Source organism: Leptonychotes weddellii, chromosome 14 (assembly GCF_054177405.1).
Source record: "Leptonychotes weddellii isolate Sample4059 chromosome 14, ASM5417740v2, whole genome shotgun sequence".
NCBI classification, from domain to species: domain Eukaryota; kingdom Metazoa; phylum Chordata; class Mammalia; order Carnivora; family Phocidae; genus Leptonychotes; species Leptonychotes weddellii.
In genome coordinates, this window is record NC_138382.1 from 25,513,005 (window position 1) to 25,529,738 (window position 16,734).

At 40.6% G+C, this 16,734-nt stretch overlaps 1 protein-coding gene and 1 pseudogene across 1 annotated transcript in view; one reads left to right on the forward strand and one right to left on the reverse strand.

Moving 5' to 3' along the window:
* Window positions 1–4,722: 4,722 nt before the first annotated feature.
* LOC115937923 (syntaxin-18 pseudogene) lies at window positions 4,723–5,858 on the forward strand (annotated as a pseudogene).
* Window positions 5,859–8,990: 3,132 nt separating this feature from the next.
* SLC35D2 (solute carrier family 35 member D2) overlaps window positions 8,991–16,734 on the reverse strand; it is a 50,349-nt gene continuing 42,605 nt past the window's right edge. The window contains exons 10-12 of the mRNA XM_081802942.1: window positions 11,424–11,502; window positions 10,342–10,424; window positions 8,991–9,676 (exon numbers count right to left, since the gene is read on the reverse strand). Of these exons, the coding sequence (XP_081659068.1) occupies window positions 9,574–9,676; window positions 10,342–10,424; window positions 11,424–11,502 (265 nt within the window). The 3' untranslated portion in view covers window positions 8,991–9,573. The remainder of the gene's footprint in view (window positions 9,677–10,341; window positions 10,425–11,423; window positions 11,503–16,734) is intronic.

Below are 16,734 nucleotides of genomic sequence, written 5' to 3' on the forward strand. Positions count from 1 at the left end.
CTCCCCTTCCGCACTCTGCCTAAAAGAAAGGGGAGAGCTGTCACCATAGATAACTATATCATGATATGAACTAGGTATGGTAGACAAGGAGCACAAACTAGCGTGGCTGTTTTGATCAAAGTTCTCTCTATGTCCCATTGTTTCCGAGTGGTCCGGCAAACATCGGTTTGCCAAACACTTACTCTCTTTCATCTTTCTGTGAATTGCTTTCCTTCCCTTTGAAGTCCCAGACCCCTACCCCCTTCTCCTTAGTTCAGAATGGCATATATAGCTAATTTTGCCTGACTGTCTTTGGACTCTCATGTCTATATTTCCCCATACATATAGAACTAAATTTGATTTTCTCTTGTTAATCTGTCTCATGTTAATTTAATTCTTGGTCCAGTTAGCAGAACCTCGAATGGCAAAGGAAAACTTTTTCCTCCCCAACAGTATCAAAGCCCCTCTCCCATTGTTGTCTGCAGGGCTACATTTCTTTGTCTATGGGGCAGAGTATGGCTTAGATCTAGAGCCTGGAATCAGAAGAGACATTCCCGATTCCTACACACCCATGTTTCTTTCCCTTCATTCAGTGGTGGAACTCTGGGGGCCCAAATCCCAGGCTAGTATTTCTGGCCTTTCCTAAAACTCTCTGTGCTGTTCTAACAAATAATATCACTGTTATGTAAGTGATATAAGACAGTAACATGCTGCCTAGAGAAGTATATTTTGTGCTTTGATTTTTTTCTTTTCTTTTAGCAAAAATTTGTTGTTCCCATCCATTTCTGCTAGGGCAGAAATAAAGTCCACTTAGGGAGGGGACCATTTTTAGCACAGTGTGGGTAGGCCTTGGCTTGCACAAATGAGGTGCCCCAGCCTCTATGCTGACTCTCCCAAGATTTTCAGACAGGGCCGGTTCTCCCTAGTGCAGAATGACTGGTGATTACAAATTTTATAAAACCTCACTGGATCACATGGTTAGTAGAGTCCTGAGTTAGAGGTAAGTCTGGATTGAGGAAATACTTTTTGCCTAGTAGAGATTACATGTATTATTAAACAGATTCTGAAGTCAGTATCATTTGTGAGATCAACTTTCTCCCAGCTACCCAGGCTGGAAAAATTAGAGTCGTCTGGAAATTTCTCTCTTTCCTTGATAGATAGAAGCAGTCACCAAATCCGACATTAGAACCAATCCCTCCCAGTGATTTTTTCCTTTCCATGCCCTGCCATCTCCATGGCATAGCACATGGTCTGGGAGACAGTGAGGAGGAAGGCATGGACTCTGAGAAAGACATTCCAGATGTGCATTTTGGCTCTGTCATGTGACTTGGACAAGCTAAACTTTATGCCCCTCAAGTTACTCTTATAAAATGGGATTAATACTCCTTACTTTGCAGAGCTACTGTGAAGTTTAAATGAAATAACATCTGTAGAAATACAGGTGACTAAACAATGTAGTCCCAGTTATACATTTATATGTGACAATTAGCAAAAAAGAAATATAGGCATAGTCACCAAAATGTTAACAATGTTTTTATATTGAGATGGTGGATTTAAGGGCTTGTTTTTTTAATTGTATCTTTGTGCTGTTTTATACTTTTTAAATTTCCACAATTTATTACTTTTGTAACTAAAAATCATGAATTGGAATTAAAATTCCACGAAACCTTTAAGAACCAGCTGAGTTGATACTTCTTTTATTAAAACTTCCCAACTCTTCCCATTGGCAGAGATCCTTCTCTGAGCAAGTTACAGAATTGCTCTGAGACCTAGCTTGCTCGCCTATAAAATGAGGACTGGGGGCGCCTGGGTGACTCAGTCAGTTCATGATCTCGGGGTCATGAGATTGAGCCCCGCCTCAGGCTCCACACTTAGAGCGGAGTCTGCTTGAGATTCTTTCTCCCTCTCCCTCTGCCCCTCCCCCACTCGAGCTCTCTAAATAAATAAATAAATAAATAAATAAAATCTTAAAAAAATCAAATAAAATAGGGACACCTGGGTGGCTCAGTCATTAAGCATCTGCCTTCAGCTCAGGTCATGATCCCAGGGTCCTGGGTTCAAGCCCCACATCGGGCTCTCTGCACAGTGGGAAGCCTGCTTCTCCCTCTCCCACTCCCCCTGCTTGTTCCCTCTCTTGCTGTGTCTCTCTCTGTCAAATAAATAAATAAAATCTTAAAAAATAAAATAAAAAATAAAATAAAATAAAATGAGGACTAAAGCCTTTAAATGAAAAATATATATACAGTATTATGCATATATAATATATATTATACGTATATATTTTATATATTATATATTGATTATATATTTTATATGTTTTCTCTATATAATATTCTATATACATATATTTATATATAGATATAGATATAAATATAGATATCAATACTTTGGCTATAAGAAGTACTTGATAAAAGCACTTTTCTTTTTCTGAATACCAGAAACAAAGAAGCAAAAAAACAAAAAACTGTAACTATGTGAATGACTGTGTTCTGATAAAATTTAATTTACAAAAAGTCAGTGGGCCAGATTTGGACTATAGGCCATAGTTTGCCAACTCCTGCCCTAAAGACTTGATTAGATTCGGGGTTTGATTTTCTGGCAAGCCTTCTTCATAGGTGGTGCTGTGTGTTTCCAGAGCTTAATGTCTGGTGTCTCTTTTTCTGACACTAGCATCACTCATGACCAGTGCCTACATCCAGTCTTTAATTATGAGTTGCAAAAATGGTGATATTCTAATTCTATCATTTTTCTTCCTTTATCCTAAAAAACAAAACAAAACAAACAAAACACCTAAACTACAGGACTGCACAGAACACTGAAATATAGTTAATACAGAAAAGGTGAAGTAAGTGCTTGATTCTTTCTCTTTATTTACCAGATTTAAAGTAATGAGTTGGTTCCCTGGCATCCTACAAGGTGGACCAAAGACCTGGTTGGTTGTTTTTTGTGGTTTGTCTGTTTTTTGTTTTTGCGGGGTTTTTGGCGAGAGAATCATTATGAAATGTGGATTTCAACATTTTTTATTTGTTTCAATCCTTTGTAGTTATTATTCTTATCAGTGCTCAACATGGCCCAACTTTGGCCAGTGGGACCTCTTCAAGTTCACTCCTGGGTTCTTTGGACAAGATCGACAAGACTCCAGCAGTCTTTGCTAGTGTCTGTGTTTTTCCAGAATGAAAAACTGCTTCAGACATAGAATGTGCCTTTTCTCAGAGAAGCCTGATTCCTTTTAGTGGAAAACCACATCTAGAGACTATAGATTGGACACCAAGAGTACTCTTTGTTACTAAATTTGTCATTATTTTTTTTTAAGATTTTATTTATTTATTTGACAGAGAGAGACACAGCAAGAGAGGGAACGCAAGCAGGGGGAGTGGGAGAGGGAGAAGCAGGCTTCCTGCCGAGCAGGGAGCCCGATGTGGGGCTCGATCCCAGGACCCCGGGATCATGACCTGAGCCGAAGGCAGATGCTTAACGACTGAGCCACCCAGGCGCCCCAGTTTGTCATTATTTCTAACCCTTTCTAGGGCAAAACTGGGGAACTCTTTTAAGTGAATATACTTCATGAGTCAAAGTTAGGATTATATGAGTTTTACTTAATATCTTTTATTTTGTATTTGGATTATTTTTCTCTGACACCGAATATCTTGATTCTTAACACATTGACTTTGTCCTCTGAGGTGTAAATATATTTGTTTCACTTTCATTTTTTTTAGAGATTGCATCTTTTTTAATTCTCTGTGGTTTAACTTTGTTTTATAAATGTATAAAACATTTACATGGCTTCAAAGTCAAATTTACAATAGAAAATTCATTCAGGAAAGTCTTGAATCCATCCTTTATTTATTTATTTGAGAGAGAGAGAGAGTTGGGGGAGAGAGAGACAGACAGACAGACAGAGAGAATCTCAAGCAGACGCCAGGCTGAGCATGGAGCCTGACACGGGGCTTGATCTTAAGACCCTGAGATTATGACCTGAGGCTCATCATGAGAGGAGTGGAGGAAAAAGTCAGAAGGCACACAGACAGAATGTCCTGAACCTGAGCATCCCCAGGAAGGGCTTGGGATTTTCTGGCTTCATCCTAAGGGGCATGCTTTCTTTGTCCACATGTTTCAGTGTCTGATGACAGAAAGGAAACAGAGATTCTGAGCTGCTGAGAGCCTCAGTTTCCTGAAAACTACCACAGAGCAGCAGCTACTGGTCAGCTAGGTTGCTGACCCTTGCCAAGCCCCAGCACCCAAAATGTATCCCCAAGTACACATATTCATTCACAGAAAACAAAAATGATTCATAAGGCCAAGTAACCAAGACTTTAAAGTTGAAGTGGTTTTTCCACCCTTGTCCCCATTTGATAAATTCCTAGTCATCCTTCCAATATGCCTTCTCTGTAGAGCGATGCTCTCTTTAGAGTTCTTCCCACCATAATTAGAAACAAGAATGATAACAATAATATTATTATTAACAACAGAAACTAACTTTTATCGGTCACTGGGGGCCAAGCAATGCCAAAACACTCTCTATGCCTTATCTCATTTAATTCTTACAATACCCCTTGGAGGAAGGTGCTGTCTTCATTTGATGGATTGGATGGTTGTAGGCTGGGGGGAAAAAAGGCCTGTGGCCTCTATCTCGGTGCCTTGCACACCTACTCTGTCCTAGCCCTTACTGCACCCAACTGGTCACCATCCATGTGCTCTGTCCCGCACAAGATTTTACGCACTGGCAAACTGAGAAGTTATTATATGAATGCTTATGGCCACATCATGCCTGAATGTTGAAAGACGACATACACAGAAGATCAGATAGACCAGGGACGCTCAGACGTTGGTGAGGATCTGCTCATAAGCCATTAGGCAACTAAGAACACAAGCCCACAGAGATACATTTCCAGCAAGAACAGGAGTACTGTTTCAGATTTCACAGCCTGTTACTTTAAAACAGTATGCAAACTTCACTCAGGACAAAGAGCCACCGGAGTTAAGCACGTGGTGATGAGAAAAGATTATCTAAGTTGGAACCAGAACCAAATACAAAGAGAATCCATGTCTTCTGAGAAAATTCACAGAAACCTTCAAAAGTCTCTGAAGAAAAACCTGTCACTGAGCAATATCCAAACAAGACTCAGAGCAAAGCACAACCTGAATCGGGCACCCAGGGAGACGGCAAAGGGAAAATGAATTATCCCTGCAAGAAACACAAATGTTTGGACAAGAAAATCAGTGCCTAATTGGTGAAGTACAGCCTATTGGATGAAGTGGGGCAAATCAAAGGAAAGTGGTTGAAATTTCCAGACTCTAACAGATAGTCACAGAGAATCTTTTACAAGAAGAAGCCGAGATGGATGGCCTTCACCAAGTAGTTGTAGAAGTCACTGAGAATATCAAGGAGGGCGATGAAGAGCGGCTTCTGAGTGTGAGCGCTCTTCTCCCCGGCGATGTGCTCCTTCCCCTTGCTCTTCCTCCATCGCTAGCACAGCCTGTCTAGGCAACGTCTGTGGCCGGCGCTGCCCCTACTCCCGGCAGACGGTGCCTGTCCAGGGTCTCCAGCATCAGAGTGCTTTGTGACCAGATGTCCCCCCAGAACTGAGACAAACACATGTACGCTCACAGAGGGTACATCCAAACCTGTGGTTTTAAGCTTATTTTGTAGCTGAAAAACAATGAAGTTGAAAAGAAAGGAGAAAACTAAACTCAAATGATTGTGCAAAAAAAAAAGTAACTGGGGCGCCTGGGTGGCTCAGTCGTTAAGCGTCTGCCTTCGGCTCAGGTCATGATCCCAGGGTCCTGGGATCGAGCCCCACATCGGGCTCTTTGCTCAGCGGGAAGCCTGCTTCTCCCTCTCCCACTCCCCCTGCTTGTGTTCCCTCTCTCGCTGTGTCTCTCTGTCAAATAAATAAATAAAAAATCTTAAAAAAAAAAAAAGTAACTGAAGAGTCTGAAATTGACATATGTAACCACCATTTTCCTGAGGGCTCAGATACTGTATATAAATAGAAATAGAAATGTGGGTATATGTATATATACATAATATATATAACTCTTCTCTAAACTAGGTTCTAGTCTTTAAGCAAATTTAGCTGTCCGAAACTCCAGTGTCCCTGTACTTGAGATACATTTAATATGCAGGAAAAATATTAACACAGCAGGGAAAAGTCCAAGTTAACAAATGGTGTCACTGTTATTTGTAGTACAATAGCCAGAAGTAAGCAAAATATCAAGGATATTAAATTAATTTTCTTTGTCCCATCCATTGTAAAATGGCTTTTGCAACATCTTTTAGTAAGAATAAAAGAAATCTGGAGACCTGGGGCATTAGGCTACATTTCCTCTTTAGCCTCCTTGAGGCTCATGAATCCCTTTCGTACCACCTCTCCGCACCCAGCTTCCTCAACTAATCTTAATTCGAAAACCAGATTGGAGCTCCCACCACCGCCACAGCGCGGGAAACTGGGTCTTTAAGGATCATCTAGAAACTGCAAATGCGGTGCGCCTGAGTGGCTCAGTTGGTTGGGCGACTGCCTTCGGCTCAGGTCAGGATCCTGGAGTCCCGGGATCGGGTCCCGCGTCGGGCTCCCTGCCCGGCGGGGAGTCTGCCTCTCCCTCTGACCCTCCTCCCTCTCATGCTCTCTGTATCTCATTCTCTCGGTCTCAAATAAATAAATAAAATCTTTAAAAAAAAAAAGAAACTGCAAATGCTTCCGGGCTGCTCTTTGCGCGCCCTCTGCTGGCCACACATGGAAGCAGGCGAAGTCTCCACAGAAAGGTAAAAAGAAAGGGTCATGTAAGGAAGTATTCAGGGTGATTGCAGAAGAAAAAAATTAAATAGGAACCCCCAATGACTCAACAACAAAACACACAACCCAATTCAAAAACTGGCAAAGGATTTAGAAAGCCACGTCTCCAAAGACATATAAATGGCCAACAAGCACATAATTATATGTCCAACATCATTAAAAATTAGGGAAATACAATCAAAACTCCAATGAGATAATCACCTCACACCCATCAGAATGGCTACTACAAAAGCAAAACAAAACAAAAAAACACTCAGAAAATAACAAGTCAGACAAGATGTGGAGAAATTGGAACCCTTGCACGAATGTAAAATGGTGCGGCTGCTATAGGAAAGAGTAAGGATGCCCGGACCATGGGGCTTGGAGAGCTCCGGGCTGGCGAACACATCGATGATGTGTGAGAGGGTGGTGCATCCGGAGAGGGCATAGAAGCTCCAAGCTCCTTCCCACACACCGCTTCCTATACATCTCTTCTTTCTGGCTGTTCCAGAGCTGTATTCTTTATAAGAAACCAGTAATAGAGAGTCAAGCACTTCCCCTGAGTTCTGTGAGCCATTCCAGCAAATTATCCAACCTGAGGGAGGGGGGTGTACAAACCCCTGATTTCATGGCCAGTGGGTCAGAAGCACAGGACGTGGGATTGGCATCTGAAGTGGGGGAAGTCTTAGGGGACTGAGTCCCTCACCTGTGGGGTCTGCACTAGCTCCAGGCAGTTAGAATTGAATTGTAGGACACCTGGTTGGTGTCCAGAGAGGAGAATTCCTTGATATGAGATTAAAAAAAAAAAAAAAACCCACACATTGATGTCAGAAGTGTTCTGTATACAGAGGAAATAAATTTTAATATCCAAAAGAATTAAAAGCAGGGTCTGTACACACCTCTGTACACCCATGCTCATAGAATTATTCATAAATAGCCAAGTGTCCATTGACAGAAGAATGAATAAGCCAAATGTGGTATATGCATCCATATGATGAAATACTATTCAGCCTTCAAAAGGAAGAAAATTCTGACATCTGCTACAAGGAGAAACCTTGAGGACATTACCCTAAGTAAGCCAGGCACAGAAAGACAAACACTGTACAATTCCACTTAGATATCTAGAGTAGTCATATTCATAGAGACAGACACTAGAATGATGGTTGCCAGGGGCTGTGGTGAGTTACTGTTTCATGGGTGCAGAGTTTGTTTTGCAAAATGAAAATGTTCTAGAGATTGCTTGCACCACAATCTGAATATACTTAACACTACGGAACTATACACTTAGAAATGGTTAAGATAGTAAAGTTTATGTTCTGTGTGTTTTACAATTAAAACTAATTTTTTTTTTAAAAGATTTTATTTATTTGACAGAGAGATAGAGAACACAAGTAGGCAGAGTGGCAGGCAGAGGGAAAGGGAGAAGCAGGCTCTCTGCTGAGCAGGGAGCAGGACGTGGATCCCAGGACTCCAGGATCGTGACCTGAGCCGAAGGCAGCCACTTAACCGACTGAGCCACCTAGGTGCCCCAAAACTAAATTTTTTTAAAAGGTAATTTGAAATAACGCATCAATATAATCATTCCTTCATTTGCTACTCTGTCCCACATCTGGCTCAGCTTCTAGAAACTTAGAAAGTGAGAGCTAGCAAGGATTTGGAGATCCAGTTCAACTTTAAGATTAAAAGAATGGCGGCCACAATGGCAAGGTAAGCTGTGAGGCTGTCAGGTGGTTAGTGGTGGAGGTGGGATTAGAACGGCTCCTGTCTCCCAGACTGGAGCCTCGCCCTGCACCACAGCCCCAACAGGGATGGCCCACTGCTTTATTTTAAGTAGGCTCCACACCCAACGTGGGGCTTGAACTCATGAGTTCAAGAGTCGAGTGCTCTTCCAACTGAGCCAGCCAGGCACCCCAGCCCATTTCTTGATGGAAATGAAAATAATGTTCATCCATTCAGGGCTCATTCCCACACAGGGAATGAGGTCTGGGAGGTCAGATGAGCCTATGAAAAAATGTACCTTTGGTTAAAATCCAAGTGATCTGAATTTCAAAACCCCCTGAACAAACCTGGGGATATGGGGAGAGAAATACGAGCTACTTAAATGTGAAGAGGGCACATGGAGGTTTTTTCCCAATTGAGTTATTTTGTAATATTTTCCAGCATGAGCCTTAAAAGGAATATCACCCTTCAGGCAGTCTTTCTGCCTATCTACAATAATATCACAGTATGAGACCAGCATATAAATTATTTTTTATTTTACTTTGATGATTGGGAAAAGATACCAACATATATGATCAAATGAGAGCTAACAAATAACTTGCAGTTAATTGGCTAATTTTATTAAAATAAAGACCTGTTTGCTTAAATTGAAAAGAAAATGGTTCTCACTGGCACTTCGCTTTGGCTGGGATCCTTGAAATGAAGGCCAAGGTGCTGATAATAATCACTCTCACACGATTGGCCATTTCCATCCTCTTCAACGCACCTGGTACTGCAGAACAACAGCTCAGAGATGTGGCTGGGTGACCAAACGGTCAGGGCTTTGCCCGCACTTGGTTACGATCCCTTTAATCAATGGTCTCCTCTGAAAGATGCACTTTCAGATGGTAAGGCTTTGCCCAAATATGCTTCTCGGGGCTAAGGATGGCTCACTGTGCAGTAGTATCTGAGGTAGGTTCTCTTCGCAGCCAGCAGACATTCCTGCTGTGCTTTAACCAGGAGGCTTTGTGCTGTTGGTGACCAGAACATCTGGCTTCACATTCCTACAGCGGGGAATGCCCCCCTGCCCCCATGTTCCCAGGCGGCAATCCTGCCTCAGATTCTAACTCTTCAAATCCAGAGGAATGTTTTCTTCATCCACAGGTTGTTTAGGGTTTGATTGGCCGCTCAGAGTTAAAAAGGAATATCTCAAGCCCCCTGCCATGCTGAAAGGAGAAAAAAAAAAGTGAAAGTAAATAAACTCATAGGTATACAGACCACTAGGTCTGTATAAAATATACATCTTTATAGATCTAACCAGCTTAATTTGAAGGGAGTGATTGAGACCCCTGTTTTTCTCCTAGCTTGTGGATTACTTGATGAGAATTACCCCCTCTTACTTAGAAATCTTTTGGGGCAGAAAAATAGATCAAATCCAATACAAAACTTTGGAGAGAAAATAAATATTTGTTTATTATTGAGTAAACTATACTATTATCCTAAGACAGTGTCTCACCTAGGACCCCAAAATGCCTTTCAAAAGTATCTCAGACCCTCCTCCCAATATCCTTAATGTTGGGAGCAGGACGTCAGTAAGGCTCACTTCACAAAATGAAGGCAGACAACTTAGGAGCCTTTTTTTTTTTTTCTTTTTTTTGGTGAGAAAGACACATGAATTAAATTCAGATCTCAGCCCCTTGAATCTTCATCATACACATCGCCATGATCCACGGAGCATGTCATAAAAACAGATGAACTGAGTGATTTAAGTAAAATTATCTTAGAAACTAAAATGTCAAAACACCTCCCGTTCTTTCACTTGTAACAGATTAATCACACTTTTTAAAATTCATATTTTACTAAAATGAGTTCATTTAGAAATCCCACTTACCAAATATTTAACCCTACAAAGTTTAACACAGAGAAAATGTAGTCTCCACCAACTAACATTCCAATGTAGGCAATGGAGACATTCTGCAGAAAAAGAGAGAGGATTAGTCATTTTAAAAGGGAAGGATTTAGGGGGAACACATATATATATGGTAAAATCTGAAACTAAATATTTTAGTTACTTTGCCCAGAGACTTGTACACAGTTGCCGTTCACAGAATGTTGAATGAACGAATAAAAAACCGCTACATATGGCTTTATATGGCATGGTAATTACAGAACACTGCAGCATTTATGCCCCTTACAGTTAATACACAGGAAAAAAGATGTAAGAGTTGAGTTGTTATCAGCTTTCCAGATCCCAGCTCTCTACCACCATTGGGTAGTGAATTTTAATCATACTGACCCTAAACTTGCATGGATTAGACATCCAGCAAATTCCAAGCAGTGCCCTGCCCTGTGTATTCTAGGAGGGTCTATGTAGTCAACAGACAAGTCTCCTGTTAGAGCAGGTGGTCCTTCTCACTCCTCTCTTCGTGTGATTGGAAAAACAAAGCAAGGGATAGAGCACAGAACACCCCACCCTCCTCTTCATTGTTGTGTGTACTCAAACACACAGATACAAAACATACCTACACACAATCCATGAGTTTAGTACCTTATAACTGAGCATATATCTAAATTAAAAACAGTTCTTCACAAGGCTTCCCTTTCTTAATCAACGGGTTCTCCCAGAAAACCAAGTTGTACAAACAAGGTACCAAACAAGGTATCTTGGTGAGTGCAGAAATTTGGAATATTTTTCTGCTTTTTTTACTTCATTTTCCCAGACCATCCCCTCCTACTGCCCCCAAATTAAAGGTCATAATTTGTCTCTCCTTGTTTAAATTAGCAAGCCCTCCCTCTGTTTCATGGATTAGGGTCGAGAGGATCTAAGAAGAGATCACTCAGGTACAGCTGAAAAGGTCACAAGCCTCCACGCTTCCTATTCCACCCGTTACAACAATAAAATCGAACTCTGCTTCTCTCGTGAAGACTGGGCTCACGGCCAGTTCCCCACTTCCCAAGGCTTCACCCACTTACCTTGATGGCTCCAACCACTGCTGTTGTGAGGGCCGAATTGTAATAGCTGCACAAAACTGTGGAGTACATCAACAGAAACCTGGGGCAAAGGAAGGAAACACCTGGATGTGTGCCTGACTGTGCCGGGTACCCCAGATTAAGAAGAGTCTGTGCATGACCCACCCACAAGTACTTTGAACAAATAAAAAAGAAAAACATCCCATAAAGATTTTATAACCTACATCTTAAAACATCTCCTTTATAGCTCCGACTTTTTACAGGAAAATGGTCCAATCGAGCATTAGCCAAACTTCCTACCTTAGGAAGTTTGTTCTGTCTGTGCATTTCCCATTATGTTCCCATGTAAAGGGGGTAAGGATGGGGAGTTTTTTATTTAATGGTCTGAAATCTTTTTACAGCTACAGTGGTCTTTAATCCTCTGTGTGCATCAGAAACACCTGGCACATTTTTGGGGCAGCTGGGTGGCTCAGTCGGTTAAGCGACTGCCTTCGGCTCAGGTCATGATCGTGGAGTCCCAGGATCAAGCCCCGCATCGGGTTGCCTGCTCAGTGGGGAGTCTGCTTCTCCCTCTGACCCTCCCCCCCTCGTGCTCTCTTTCTCTAATAAATAAATAAAATCTTTAAAAAAAAAAAAAAAAGGAATCACCGGGCATATTTTTAACATACGATGCCTGACAGAAGTTCTCCCTCATTGGGTCTGAGATAGGGCCACTGGCTGTTTGCAGCAGCAAAGCTCCACAGATAATACTAACAGGCAGCCAGGTGAGAACCCCTGGTGGTTAGAAGGGAAAATCAGCGAGGGATTGCTGGCTTTGGATAAAAGAGACTGAAATTAATGGATTCCACAGCAATCAGACAACAAAAAGAAAGGCATCCACGTTGATAAGGAAGGAGTCAGACTGTCACTATTTGCAGATGACATGATACTCTATATAGACAACCTGAAAGACTTCACCACAAAACTGCTAGAACTGATACGTGAATTCAGTAAAGCTGCAGGATACAAAATCAACATACAGAACTATCTGTTGCATTCCTATACACTAATAATGAAGCAGCAGAAAGAGAAATTACAACAACCCCATTTACACAACTGCACCGAAAATAATACCTAAGAATTAACTTAACCAAAGAGGTGAAAGACCTGTACTCAGAAAACAAACAAAAAAAAAATTGAAGATGACACAAAGAAATGGAAAGACATTCCATGCTCATGAATTGTAAGAACAAATGTTAAAATATCCATACACTATATGCTGGCTAACTGAACATAATAAAAAAATAATATAAATAAACAAATAAATAAAAAAAATTAAAATGTCCATACAAAGCAATCTACCTATTTAATGCAATTCCTATAAAAATACCAACAGCATTTTTCACAGAACTAGAACAAACAATCCTAAAATTTGTATGGAACCACAAAAGACCCCAAATAGCCAAAGCAATCCTATAAAGCTGGAGGTATCACAATTCTAGACTTCAGATTATATTACAAAGCTGTAGTAATCAAAACAGTATGGTACTGGCACAAAAATAGACATATAGACCAATAAACAATAGAAAACCCAGAAATAAACCCACAATTACATGGTCAATTAATTGTTGACAAAGGAGGCAAGAATATTCAATGGGAAAGACAGTCTCTTCAACAAATGGTGCTGGGAAAACTAGACAGCAATGTGCAAAAGAATGAAACCAAACCACTTTCTTTCACCATACAAAATAATACTCAAGATGGATTAAGGACCTAAATGTGACATTAAAATCCTAGAAGAGAACACAAGCAGTAATTGCTTTGACATTGGCCATAACAACATCTTTCCAGATAGGTCTCCTGAGACAAGGGAAATAAAAGCAAGAATAAACTATTGGGATTACATCAAAATTAAAAGCTTCTGCACAGCAAAGGAAATAATCAACAAAACTAAAAGGCAACCTACTGAATGGGAGAAGGTATTTGCAAATGATAGATCTGATCAAGGGTTAGTCTCCAAAATCTATAAAGAACTTACAAAATTCAACACCCAAAAAGCAAATAATCCAATTTAAAAATGGGCAGAAAACATGGACAGACTTTTCTCCAAAGAAGACATCCAGATGGCCAACGGATACATGAAAAGATGCTCAACATCACTCGCATCAGGGAAATGCAAATCAAAACCACAATGAGAGGACAGAATGGCTAAAATCCAAAACACAAGATACAACAAGTGTTGGCAAGGATGTGGAGAAAAAGAAATACTCATGCACTACGGGGGGGAATGCAAACTGGTGCAGCCACTGTGGAAAACAGTATGGAGGTTCCTGACAGTTAAAAATAGAACCACCCTATGATCCAGTCATCAAACTACTGGGTATTTACCCATCAAATATAAAAATGCTAATTCAAAGGGATACATGCACCCCTATGTTTACAGAAGCATTATTTACAATAGCCAAACTATGGAAGCAGCCCAAGGGTCCACCCACTGATAAACGGATAAAGAAGAGGTGATGTACATATACAATGGAATATTACAAAGCCATAAAAATGAATGAAATCTTGCCATTTGCAACAACATGAATGGAGCTATAGAGTATAATGCCAAGTGAAATAAGTCAGTTAGAGAAAGACAAATACCATTTTATCTCACTCATATGTGGAATTTAAAAAACAAAACAAGTGAGCAAAGGGGGGAAAAAGGGAGAAACAAACCAAGAAACAGCCTCTTAACAAAAGAGAACAAACTGATGGTTACCAGAGGGGAGGGAGGTGTGGGGATGGATGAAATAGGTGATGGGGATTAAAGAGAAAGGAAAGGAAAAGAAAAAGGAAAAGGAGAAAGAAATTAATGGATTCCACATGCCAACAACACCCCTATGCCCTATGACCAGTTAATTCACCAGGCATTCAACACTGAGCACTATATTGACACTTACTGTTAAGAAAATGACTACAGAATTGTGACCAAGCACCAGTCAAAAATATATATAGATATAGATATAGATATATAGATATATAGATAGAGAGAGAGAAGAATACAGAATCCAATCAGAAGAAATGTGTTCATTCCTATCAAGAAGTGAAGAAAATTAGCTGCAATCTAAGTGGAGTGCAAAATTCTATCCACCCAAAAAGATACAGAGAGATCATAAGGTGTGTTGGATTTTAAAGCTAAATCCCAGTTAGGAGGCATAAGCCTGGATCCCCCATTGGCAGAACAGAGGGAATCAGACTCTTAAGAAAGAGCTCAGCCCACGTCGCTGTGTGTTAGATAGTCTCTTCCTGCAGAAATTTAGTGCCCAGTCCCCGGTCCAGGCCAGAATCTCTATTAATAAGAGAATCCAGATCACAAATCAACACAGTAACCACTTTCAGCCTGACTATGTTTCTTAGCAGAGATGGTAAAGAAAAAATCTTAGAGATAAAGCACACACGCTTTTATGTTAAGGAATAAACTCAATTATAAACTTAAATTCTGTAATCTTCAGAATAACACACATCTCTGTTATTAAAGTAATCACAGCCATTTGACAAGTTAGAGGACCCGACATCTTGGCCTCTGTGGTTTGAAACTGAAATGTGCAATGGGATTAGACTTGCAATTTTCATTTGTAAGAAGTAAGAAAATCCGTGTCAGTCTAAACACAATATTTGATGTTTAAAGGAAGCTGATTTACCACATTTCTAAGTTTGGTTTACTAAATTGCAAAGAACCGCTTCGGTGTGTGAAGCAACCTGGCTCATAAGCTTTGCAGAGGGCCTCATTAGGGCTTGGAGTAGCTGGAGAAAAATCAGGTGAATCAATTTGTAAATGCAGTTTAAAAAGCTTAAATTTTTTTTTAATTCACTGAGTGGTAAAAGAAACCAACTTACAGCAAGTGTTTAGGAGATTTTAATCAGCTAAACTTGAGTTAATAAGCCATTAATCAAATAATTAAACGTTATGTTAGTACAAAAATTACTAGCTTTATAAATAGAGCAACAGTATTTATAAATTGAACCTAAAGCCCTAAAAAAAAACTAAGGTTTTTTAATGTTTATAATTTTAATAAATTCAACATGAATTCAGAGCCCCAGGAACTATAAATAATCCTATTCATGCATAAAATAAAAAGATTAAAAAAACTCAACGTGATGTTACTGAGTGCCTACTCTGTTCGGCCCAGAGAGTAAGAGTAGATAACCCACAGCATCGGCCCTGGAGGAGGTGAGTCTAATAAAATACTAGAGATTACAGCACAGGGGAGGGGTCTAACCCAACTTAGCAGACACAGAAAAGTTTCCTGCAGGCTTCCTAAATGAATGCAGCCTTAAACCCAAGGCAATCATGGATATTATTTTTATTTTTGTTTAAAAATTCCTACTCCAGGGCGCCTGGGTGGCTCAGTTGGTTAAGCAACTGCCTTCGGCTCGGGTCATGATCCCAGGGTCCTGGGATCGAGTCCCGCATCGGGCTCCCTGCTCTGCGGGGAGCCTGCTTCTCCCTCTCCCACTCCCCCTGCTTGTGTTCCCTCTCTCGCTGTGTCTCTCTCTGTCAAATAAATAAATAAAATCTTTAAAAAAAAAAAAAATTCCTACTCCAGGGTTCCAATCATGCAACGTTTTCTCCATCCCACCTTTTAGTGAAACCACCTCCACCTGCATTCAGAATTGGCTGATCCCTTGGATCCATATACCATGAGTGTGGGCAAGTAGGACACACACTCACCAGCTGGGCTGAGGACAGGAGACCCCCTCTCTGAGGCCTGGGGACGTCTGAAATAGCCACTGTCCTAAGGAGGGCCTCTAGACAAAAAGGCGGCACTTCTTAGTATAACCACTAGGTGTCGCCAGAGAGGGCAAATATAAAACCACAAGGATCAAAGTAGTGTATTACAATTTTCTAAGAAACGATCTATTTCTATATGCGAATAGGCACCTATGTAGTCCTTTGGCCAAGACGACCAAGGGTCTAAACTAAAAGAACCTCCATTAACTCAGTTCAAAGGAAACCATACCATTTTTAACACTAAAAAGGTCAACCTCTGCATGACAGTAGTTTTGATTTTAGCATCTGTGGATTAATAAAATGCAAAGATATTTAACAGTAGCTTCTTGCCATTCTGCATTTTTAAATCAGATATCGTCTATGTACACTTGAAAAATAATAACACACACATGGATTCACATTCAGACAACAGATACCAGCAGCATGCTTGGGTTTATAGATCCCCAAGAGACGGACGTGCCCACATAGAAACCCCTGGAACAGAACTCCTGCTCCAAGGTGCTTACTGTTTCTGAAAACGATACAAAAAACTGATTTACCCAAGGCTGTATGACACAC